This window comes from Poecilia reticulata, linkage group LG23 (assembly GCF_000633615.1).
Source record: "Poecilia reticulata strain Guanapo linkage group LG23, Guppy_female_1.0+MT, whole genome shotgun sequence".
Taxonomy (NCBI): Eukaryota; Metazoa; Chordata; class Actinopteri; order Cyprinodontiformes; family Poeciliidae; genus Poecilia; species Poecilia reticulata.
The window spans coordinates 6,364,386-6,376,154 of NC_024353.1; the positions used below are offsets into that span (position 1 = coordinate 6,364,386).

At 38.4% G+C, this 11,769-nt stretch overlaps 1 protein-coding gene across 2 annotated transcripts in view; it reads right to left on the reverse strand.

Moving 5' to 3' along the window:
* LOC103459315 (thyrotropin-releasing hormone-degrading ectoenzyme) overlaps positions 1 to 11,769 on the reverse strand; it is a 159,000-nt gene that overhangs the window by 26,144 nt on the left and 121,087 nt on the right. For both annotated transcript variants that reach the window (XM_008400786.2, XM_017302844.1), the window contains exons 9-10: positions 7,866 to 7,931; positions 7,322 to 7,500 (exon numbers count right to left, since the gene is read on the reverse strand). In XM_008400786.2, the coding sequence (XP_008399008.1) occupies positions 7,322 to 7,500; positions 7,866 to 7,931 (245 nt within the window). The remainder of the gene's footprint in view (positions 1 to 7,321; positions 7,501 to 7,865; positions 7,932 to 11,769) is intronic.

Sequence of the window (11,769 nt, forward strand, 5' to 3'; positions counted from 1 at the left end):
AAACTCAGCTTTGGTTGCTATGTAACACTCTGAAACTCAGCTTTGGTTGCTAGGTGACGCAGTGCCTACATTTTGCTGTTTTTTTGACACGCCTCATTTTCCAGACACCAAAAAAAACATGAACTTCTTGCAAAAGCTCTAACCTGTTCAAGCTTTATTTTTAATATACAAAATAATTTATTCATGTACATCTGCAGTGTTTTATTTCACTAGAGCTATAAAATCAAATTAAGTTTTTGTGTTTTTCTTCATTAAAAACCATTGTTACACTATTTTACAGTAATCAGTGAATACGTGCAATACATTAAAACTTTAATATTTTATGGGTGAAACCATTAAATCAAAGAAAATTTTCTGTCCCAAAAGAGGCAAAAACATCCAGCCGTACATTTAGAAGTTTAGGAGTAAACTGTGTGTGAATAAGCTACGAGAACGGAAAGAATAATGCCTGAAAAATACAAAGAAAAAAAGATGTAGCACAATAACCATAAGAGCCAACAGCTGCGTAATTAAATGTATAAAATAAAATGCACAATCTAGACCCAGAATTATCTTAACATTCCTCCACCGGACCGACTAAGAATTATATTATTAGGTGAAAAACTGGTACATTGCTTTTATTTAAGTAAAAATGGTTTTAAAAATAAAAAATACTGTTTTCTTTATTTTATATTACAATCATGCATTGATTTGTTTTGCTCATTGCAAAACAAAAAATGAATATACTGAAGTTGCAGGGCGACAAAATGTGAAAACATTTTGTGTTGTTGATAAATGGCCCAAACTGAACAGATTCATTCATGCTAAGTGTTTTGTGGAGGTGAATTAGACTGCTGGTACGTGAAGAAAATAATCTTTCATCTAATGTTGGATCCACAGAGATGAAAACAAAGGAACATTATGAGGATTTTTGCCTCAGTGCCTCTCACACGGTGGTTTGGCCATTATATTCAAGACTGTTTATGAAAATAGGAGATGCTGAATGTTTTGCCTGCGACTTGAAAGAGTTTCAGACGTGAGTTGGAGCTTGAATGTGTTGTATGATGGATTTGTTTTGGTTTAAAAACAGAAACTTTTAAAAATAAGAATAGAGCCAGGTTGTCGCTGTCAGTTAGCAAAGCTAGCTTTAGCGCACACGAATTAGCTGCTAAGCTAGTCAATGAAAAACTTAAAGAAAATTTTTAGTTTCTACAAATGGTAGAAAATGTGATTTTAGTGGTTAAATGTTTCACTAAAACATGAAGCTCTAAATCAATACATTTAATTTTCTTATATTTTTTTATCTAAAACTGTTACTGATTTTGCCAACAATTAGCCTGCCAAGCTAGCTTTAGCTTTTATTTATCTAATGCCAGCAGCTAGCTAAACAGTTTCACCAAATTAATCAATCTGTGGCAAGTTTGAGTTAGTTTTTAATCATTTTAACCATTAGTTCACCTAATTCTGCCACTGAAGTTGGAGATCTGTTCTGTAGTATTCAGTCCTCAAATCATATTTAGTTTGATGAACCAACTCTCACTGGTTTTATTCAGTTGCTCTGTATGAGGTCTTAGTTGCTGTATTTTTTCAGACAGACTGAACTTTTATTTTAACAAGATTTAAGTTTTGAGTTATAAAACTTTTGATTCTGGAGGTTCGGCTAAGGAATTAGCTTCAACATGTGATGAGCAACATGCTACTAATAACTTAAAACACCAAATACACCAAATATGCATTGATATGCAGAAGCTAACATTCACATTTATTTCTGCTGCTATGTGTCCAGCCAATCAGCAGCAAGGAAAATAAATGCTGCTTCTGGATTGGCTGCGTTGCATGTAGCATTGCGTATAGATGTCTTAGCTTCCCAAGCTACATAGTTTACCAAATGTCTACATATATTTTACTATAAACTGGTGAAGTATTTGGAGTTATGCTTCACTTTCACAACATTAACTGTTTTCATCCTTTCAAGTTCAGAGACATTTCCAGACGTTTTGGTGTTGTGGGGTTTGTTGTGCATCTGCAGACCAGCTGTGTGAGGAAAATCATCAAACTGCTGTTTCTCTCCGTCTTTCACTCTGAGCCGTTACTGTATGCCAGTAATAAATGGCACCAATAGAAAAGCGTTTAAAACATTAGATTCTTCTCGGTTCCACTAAAACCCAGATTTTAATTAAGCTCGTTTTGATCAAACTCATTTAGATTTTAATTAGACTGGATGTTAATTAGAGGTTGAATACAATCAGCTCGACTCGCTCACACCAGTTAAACCACAGATCCGTGTTTATGGTTCGAGGCGTTACTGCACCCAAAAAAAACTTTCCTAAAACCGCCGTTTGTCGCTGCAGGCAGCAGAGGATCAATACGAGACCCTAGCAACCAAATATTTAATCCTACATTCATATGAGAGCGACTGACAAGAAGAGAACTCAATCACACGCAGTCAGCAGCACGGACAGCAGAATGTGTTTATTAATATTGATGAGCGCGCTCGTCCTCAGAGTTTATAGTTTATTCATCAAAGCCAGAAACCAACTGGATGTATAAGAAGAAAAGCAGCAGGAAACCATCAATGCATATTTTTACAGTCGAAACTCTTCAGATAACAGAAACCCCTGTTGCTCCTCATCCTCTGCTGCAACGCACATCGACCTCATTTATATGTTGGAAAACCAAAGATTAAAACATAAACTTCAGCAAAAAAGTTGATTTTTTCCAGTGGTTGGGAGTTTAATTAAGGGAGGAGCTTTACAGAGATACATTTAGACTGTTCTCATGGTAAATTCATATTAATGAAGTTAAATCCATCTTGTCAGGGCTTTTTTTTTTTTTACAGTTTTCTCCAGTTCAATAAATTTTAATGTATTTGTGTGTGTAGGGATATAATGACTGTGGTATTTAGTGCCAGCCATACAGTTACGTAAAAAAGTACTAGCTGATGTCGTCACTTTTATTGTGATCACAATAGCAGCAAAAAAAAAAAAAATGGTGACCAAGCTTGACGTCCGTATCGCTGGCTCCTAGTTTGATGTGAACAAATTTTAACGTTAGACAGAAATAATGAGTGATGAGTTCACTCGTCACATCCAGGCCTGGTTACAAAGAAATGAAGAATCAGAACCTTTCCGACGACACGGAAAATATCTGAAAAAGCAAAAAATCTGAGAAAATTAATGAACGGATGAGAAAGTCTGGAAAGGGTTAAAAAAAAGCATTTGTCAGATTTTGGGACTCTGTTAAAATCAAGCAATTTTAAAAGGTCAATGTCGTGTAAAATCAACTTTTTAAAGCTTTTTATCAAGTTTTAATGCTCATCAGACACAAACCTCGAGTCTTTCGTCATCCTTAAATCTCCAAGGCAACCATTTAGCATTGCAAAACGCCTGGGTGGACCTAGCTCCTCCCCTTTTCGGCTCCTTCAAACTAGCCAGCAGCAATCAGCAAACACCTGATGGAGCTGCTGCTCAGAGCAACGCTGCTAAAGGGTTAATAGAGAAGCCATGTTGGGATGATTTCCTGAAGGCGGAGCTTCAGAGAGAGCAGGAGTTCTTAAAGAGACAGAGGCCCAATTTCAAGGCGTTAATTACAAAGTCATACGCGATACATACGGTAACACAGTTACTTGTTTGTGTTATAAAATGGCTCTCTGAGCCTGTATACTCATAATGGCGTCCCTGTAAAGCTCGGCTCAGACTGCAGACGCATCAGCTGACAGGTAGCAGAATGAGCGTCTGTGTTGATTTTAGGAGTTTTAATGCTAAACAGGACAGTTATGAATAATTCCCCACCAAATTCATGTTTATAACGTCTATTTATAAACAGCTTAGCCGTTTTAAAGTGAAAGGTGTCTCTACGGAAACGTCCCAGAGGGAAACGGGAACCAAAATGGAAATGCTGAGTGAAATGTAAACAGGCTGGAAGCCTTCTTGTGAATGTTGTTTTTGTTTTTAACAGCCAAGGTGAGCGGAAGCGGCCGGCGCCGGCGCCGTGTTCGTACCGGCTGTGACAGTTCACACCTACAGACACGCTGCTGCGAAAAACTAATTGCTCAATTAGATTTATTCAGAAGGTACTTGTTTTTAACAGACACAAATAACCTGGTTGCAGTTTTCACAAGATTTAATTTTTGAGATAAAAAAAAAAGTCCAGAACAACTCGACTCCATGTGGAAAAGTAAGTGACCCCTAAACCTGATAACCGGTTGGCACAGTCCGACGACCTCACCATGTCTTTAACGACACCGAGAGAAAGACATCTTCTCCATTTTCTTTACCGAACTGTTTAATTTAGCCACAGTGGAGCATGAGGCACAGCCTTTCAGTTTGATTTATCTCCATACTTTGACTAGACCTTCATTTTGATCGCGGACCTTAAGGAGTTTTCGGTGTTTTCGACCAGAACGAGCCTCAGTTTTTACATCTGGTTTCTTTAGGAAGCTGAAAGATCTGAGTGAACGTGAAAACATCTCATGTTTTACTAACTGAGGAGACGAGCCTGCAGATGTGAAACCTTTAGCAGCGACGCTGGTTGACCGTTTCCCCCTTTCGCTGCCTGAACTGGATGAACTTTCCTATAATTATTTGAACTAAATCTCCACTTTGCTTCATGTTTCCAGCCGTCTCTCTCTTCTGCAGCAACTTTCAAAGCTGCTTTGATGAATGAACATCATGAAAAATACACACAGCAAATAAACAGCATATGGCCTGATTCTGAGTCTTTACGCAGAGACGGGACTTTGACTGGGACTATAATCATCGGCAACAAACGTCCGAAGAATAAAGCCTTGTGTGATTTAAAGCCAGGAGAAGAAGCAGCAGCAGCAGCTCATTAAACTCCACAGATAACAGCCTGTTTAGCTGTTCCTAAAGCCTTGGACACATCCAACAGAGACGCAGAAAGCTGCTCTCGCTCTTCCTCCGCAGCCATAATGTTCTTAGCAGAAACAGTTTCAGTATTTATTGGACTATAAACCTGAGAGCTGCGAATAAAGGCTTCATTTAACCTCCGAAATAAAAGAGACACAACAAAACATCAACAGTTGCGTCTGATTTGAGCCTGGATTTAGTGTGACGCAGAAAAGGAGGAACACACTGAATTAATGTAGGTACGATGCTAATTAGCACCACTAGGCACTTAATCATATTCATAAAAACAGAATATTTTCTTGAACAAAAATTGCCATTTTCATCAATATACTTATATAATAATTATTTATCATCATTATACATTGATTATCTAAAGTAATTCTTTCATTTAATGTTGCATTATTGAAATCCATGTACACAATTTTACATTTCTACAACTGTAGCTAAATTATGCATATAATACGTACCCAGTTATTTAAAAATGCTTTTAACTGCTTAATAGGTCAAACATTAAATACACCTTAACATGCTTTAATACGACCAGTAGAAGTAGTCTACCATTGAAGAAAACATCCACACTATTCCGTATTTCCATTCTCACTCTACAGCCAATCAGGAGCTAGGAAAATAAATGCCTCTTCTGGATTGGCTGCTTTGCAAACGTCAGCCAATAGCACGTTAAGTAGCGATGCCCCAAGGTATTTCAGCTCCTGAAATGGTAATTTCTTTCAAATATTGGAAATAATTCAACTAATTCAGAGAAAAATCTACAAATAGGCAGAAATCAACTATACCACTAAAACTAGCATTATTCATCTCCATTCCTCAGTTGCCTAGAGTCGCTAAAAAGCATCAAACTCAAAATTAAACGTAAGATTGAGTATATATGTATATATGTTATTGCACAATCTACACCAAGGTTAAGACTATTTACTGAGTTTATCAGCCAAACTTGAGCTCGGGTCAGTTCTGCGTAGTTCACACTCTGACCACTAGATGGTATCAAAGCCCCTCTAATCGCATCTTCAGAATGAGAGGAATTGGCATCAGCCAGAGTTTGTGAGGTTCATACATCACCTTGGCTGCATTCACAACCAAACAGGCGTCACTCGTCCATAAGAGGTTTGAAAAAGGAAATGCGTTTCTGAACGCAGCTCAAAACGTTGCTGTTTGTTTACCAAAGGGCGGGCGAACGCTCTGGGATCACCGAGCGAGTTTCTGACTCAAAGAGAGGAAAACCAGCAAAGCCTGAAACGGACGGCTTCAATTCAACAGCCAACCGAGGCACAAAGGGCTCAGATGAAAAGACGACAGAGAAAAGAAACTTCCAGCGAGAAGCCGGGCGGGACGGAGCGACTGTAAACTGCCTCACGGGAAGAAAAAAGGAAAGAAGAAGAAGAAGGAGGAGGAGGAGTGAACAACAGGTAAAGAGCACTGCTGAAGTATTAATGGAGGAGAAAGTGGGTCGATAAAACGCAGAAGAGAATAAACTCCAAAGATTGTCAAGGATGTGAATAAAACATCATGGGAATAAAATATGAATGATGCATAAATGATGGAAAAGTAGTAAAGGAGGTAAGGAAAAGTGGGCAAAGGGGGAAATGCGTGATTGCAAATTAACAAATTTAGTGCTGAGTGCGTCACAAAATTTTAAGATCATCCTGAAACAGCAGATGAGTCATGAATTTACGTCACCAACACTTTCCTGCATGTTTCACTCAGAAGAAATGAAGTTTTTCAGGACAAATTATTGCTTGAAGATTTGAAAATTATCTGTTAATATTTTCTGAGAGTTATCTTTTAATCCCTAAAGATTTCATTCAAATGCTAAGAATTATTATTTACCACATTATAAATACGAGCAGCCATTTATTTTCTAAGACAGAAAGAGATGAAAACTGTTAATGTTGATTTTCTGCTTTCCAGTCTTTGTAACGACTATTATACATCAAACCAAGTCATGAACAGATTGTTATCAGACATTAACATCCCATAATGATCCACCAATGTCACTGGTTAATAATCAAGCTCATCATTTTGCAGCTGCAGCTCGTCGCTACCAAACCGGCTTCCTGTCATTTCCGTAACGTCGGATAAAACTGGAGCCTGAAATCTCAGAGTTTTACGAGTCTAAAATTCAAGCTGAGAAATTTATATTTACAGAACAAAAGTTTGGTTAAAAACCAACTTTTAATCACTGCTGATGAAACTTAATGACGCCAAGAGCTGGAAACCCTGAAGACAGGAGTGAGAGCAGATCAACACATATTTAACTGGACAAAGGTCTAGTTAAAACCTGCTTAAGTTAAAGTCAGTTAAAGCTTTTGTTAAGTTACCTTTTTCTAATTTGCAGGGATTGAGAATTTAAATTGTGATTGCTTTCATTTTTGAACAATTATAAAAACCCTGAAGTTATCAAAACTCACCATCTGATGATTAAAAACACACTAATTTGTCTTGGACTGTGTTGCTACCTGAGGTTGTTTCTGACTTCCTCTCCGTACAGGAAGTGCTCCTGGGTGACGGTGATGTAATGGGTTGGCAGCTGCTCTGATTGGTTCTTGCTGATGGTGACGACAGGGTAGCCCATTTGCAGAGTCCATCTGTCCATCATCTCCCCGATGTCGATGTCCCGCCCTTCTGAGCGCATGGCCTTTAGACGGAAACAAACGCAGCGAGCCGATTAGAGGAAGACGAGTGACCTTCAGGTAAATTAGATGCCTAATTGGCTGCCTGTTAATCAAACATTTTCAGTATATAAAAAAAACAAATCGATGGTGATCACATTAAAAACTTCTTGTTGAGAAAACAACTCGCTCTGGTTACCAAGGCAACAAACTTTCTCCATCTCATCAAGTCTTAGCGAGCATCGCCCTGGCCTTCGTTAGAATTACTCAATAATTACCAACTTCAGTGAGTCAGGCTGCTCTCCCCTCCTGCTGAGGCCAACGTGCCCTAAAGCCTCAAGTCCAAATAAAGAAAAGAGAAACGGCTTAAAACCAAACAGACCAAACGTACCTGAGTTAGTTTGCTCCAAAGGTCGTCTCTGGCTGCGTTGCTGTACATGTGGCTCAGGAGATAATCCTGAAGCAAAGTGAAAGAAAGACACAGAGACGTATGATGGCAACGTCTCCAAGACCACAAACACTTTGAGTTTCACACATTTAACTGCTGTTACGACGTCCTTACTGGACTCACCAGGACCAGAACCACTTAAAGATTTCAGAGATGCTCACCAGTCTTTGAGACGAAGGCCTCTCCATTACGGAAGGGGCAAGTCAAAAATAATCCTCCAGTCGAGTCTTTCAGGGATAAGTCAAAGTCTAGAGGCTTTTAGAAAAGTTCAAGACAAATTCCTTAGTGGGATTCGAGGTTAGACCAAGTCAAGTTTCAAGTCTTTGGAGGGCAAGTCCAAGAAAGACTCAAGGTTTTGTTCCACAAGTTCAAGTCTAAGGTGTTTGAGTGGCGCTGAGAATAAATAATTCAGTGTTTTCCTGTATCTCTTAGCTATTTACATGCTCATATACACATACATGCATTCACATAGATCACATGCCCGCAAAGCAAATGACACAAAAGAGGGCGTCTATTTGGGGCGTAGCTTAGGCAGAGGCTAACAAAGGGAATGACAAACTGCTGTTTGATGCCATTTTGCTCTGTTAGCCCATAAGGATAGCATGAACAAATGGAGCAGCATGAATTCAACTCTTCACTCTTCTTCATCCTCACATATCAAGAACCTAATGGACAAAGGATAATTCTGCACAGGGGCAATTCCTTAACCTTGTAGGGGAAAATCCAACTCAACTCTGAGTCCTTGAGAGACGAGGCCAAGTCAAGGTCAAAGTCTTTGGAGGACAAGTCCAACACGTCTCGTGTTTGAAACAGGTTCAAGTGTTAAGAAAAATACATTTAAAATAAGTTAGTTTTAAAACTTAACATGTTTTGATTGAAATAGCCTAATTATAGTTTTAAAATTTATAACTTGTTCAGGCCTATTGATCTTTATTTTACCTGTAGTTAAAGCAGATGGTTTGCCAAGATCTCTGATCTGCTCTTTGTCTGGGAAACAATCAGCAGGAAGTTCCAGCTTTTCACACTGATCTGTGAAAAGCCATAAACCAGCAGGAGTTCGGAGAGTCTGCTTCCACCTTATTTAGACAATGGAGAAACTGGTGTTTGATCTTATGAACAAATTGCAGGGAGTTTCTAATTTTAAAAAGGGTCAGAGACAGGTTCTGGTTGGATGAGCAAAGATACGCCTTATTTGAATAAATTAAAGAAAAGAAGATAAAACTTTCCACACAGAGTAACAAATTAGATTTGCGCTTACAATTTCTCCAAAGACGTCTTTGCTGTTTGTTTGTCTTTCTTCCTTTTCTCAAGTAAATTTATGTGTTTGTGCTCTGAGGTTTCTGATGTGCTTTTCTGGTGATTGTATGCATCTGTCTTGAATAAATGCTGATTATTGTGACGCTGTTATCTCTGTGTGGCTTTTGTTTCCACGCATGGAATCATTGAATCCGGGAGAACAAGAGAATATAACAAGCCAGAAGTTGATGATTTTATTCTCTTAACACAAGACAGAGCCAAGGCCTTGGCAAGGAAATTTCTTAAAGGTTTCCAGGAAACGTCCAACTCAACTCTTGAGTCGTCGAGAAGCAAACCGAAGTATAAACTCGACTGTTTAAGACGAGTTCAACTCTCTGATGATCAAGTTTAAGTGAGTCTCTAACAACAGACCCAATAATGTGCTTGATAAACTGCATCAGCGTAAGATGGAAATACAGACCTGGACAGTTTGTCACATTTAACTGTTATATGTTCATCTTTTATTCTTCAGCAGTAATTATCCTTATGCTTATGTTTTATTTTTATATAGCACTTTTATATGTAAATTACCTATATTTTTTATTTTATCCCATTTTTTCAATTATCCTTTATTCTAATACCATATTTACACATTAGGAAAAAAATGTGCTAAAAGGTGAAGTGTTGAATTTTTTATGGTCTGTTCTACCAGGTAACATCTTTTATATTTTCAACCTCTGAAAATGTAATATTTAAAGTTTATTTATAAATTTTACAGGAAATATTTGGGAAAAGAGCTAATTTAGGCCTTTAAATGAATTCCTCACATTACTACACTAGTCTACAGCTAATTATTTTTATGTATGCCTATCCTGAAAAAACACACGTTTAAATTCTCTCATTTTTGTTGTTTACATCACAAAAACCTGATGTAAACAAATAAATATGACTAAAGATCTGATTTACACCTTTCAAGGCATAAAGCGATTTTAACCAACATTTCTGCAGAGACCAGTATGAGCTGTAAATGTAAATTTTTACGTTCATGCATATTTCTCCTAAACATAACAGCAGTTGAACCAGATTAATTTTTTTCTTTTGCTAATCCAAAACTTTTAAGTTTAATTGATGAGTCCCAACGAACTACAACAGCAGATTAATTTTGCTACTCCAGGCAGCAGAGGAACTTTAAAGTCCTGGGAGGTTTCCTAATTTACTTCTTCCTCATCTGTGTTTTTTCCCCAGATGATCAAAGTTGGCTCTTGCTCGGCTGTCACCGCTGCTGCTGTATTCCAGGACATCTTCATGCAGCTGACGCCTCCCAAACAAGCCTCTGCTGTGAAGCTGTGAGCGAGTTAAAGTCACAAGCAGCAGAGCTCATTTACTATGACTTCACTGTTAGAGGAAATCTGCTTTGTTCACCGTCTGCAGGCTCTTCCACTGAGCTGAGAGAGAAACAAAGAGCTGCCAGTTTTAATAATCTCCCACTCGTTGCTTGGATTTGTACAACACAACCAAAACAAGGAGCGTCTCATCAAAATGAACTGTGAACAAAGCAGTTAGGGAATGAAATCACCTGAACAGAACATGGTTACAGCGCCCTCTACTGGCCAGATGGAGGAACATTTAGGCTAAATCCACGTGCCAGGTTTTTCCACAACTGTCCTGTTGGGGGCAGCGGAGCGCCTATTCCCGATTGTACGTTGGCGAATGTTGTCGCCGAGCAACCATGAAAGCGCTAAACTACTAGCAAGCTCGTAAAAACGGAGTTTAAAATCTGACTGATGATTTTCTGTCACTCATTTAATCCTTTTTAGTAAAAATATTTAAAAACAGAAGCCTAGCAACACAACCGCCTTCGAGGGATGAAGTCCCTGAATTTGGACACAAACTCCGCCCACATCAAAGATCCTCAGAAGAGCAAGATGCACGTCTCTTGGAGAATTTTCAGTCGAATAAACTGGTGGGACAAAATGTTGATTGCTGTCAAAAAACAACTTCAGTAAGGCTCTAAACCTTTTTGAGGTACCGAATCCAACAGTTTCATATGCGCATTCACTGAACCCTTCTGTAGTGATAAATAAAATATGATTTTTTTCCAAATTTAAGACATAGGGGTGACCCAACTAGAGTCTAGTTTGGTCACCCCAAGATCACTAAATCTTGTTAAAAGGTAGAGTCTTTGAGATCAGTTCTTCAAAATACAGTCAGTGTTTTCAGCAAAGTTGATCCGACTGTCCAGGAACGACCCAAGGTATTTAAATGTGCCACAGTTTCAACAGGTTGGCCATCGAGAGAAACTGGAACCACTTTAAGGTCTTTAGATCATTTAATTAGCTCTACATTCTTAAGAGAATGACAAATGAATAATAAATAATAAAGACTTTGTGGTTTTCTGATGTGGTAATGTGGTAATATTAGTTGTGTTACCACCCCCACGCCACTAGAGGCAGTACCAACCCCGAAAAGATGCGACTATGGAGCAGATTTAGAAGTTCACCGAAAGCTACAGAATGTGGTAAAAACTGTGAGCTTTGCTGAAGTAAATAAAGACACAAGTTCAAATCCATGCTGAGAGTGGAGCTCCTTCAATCAGGGCTCCTCCACAGCT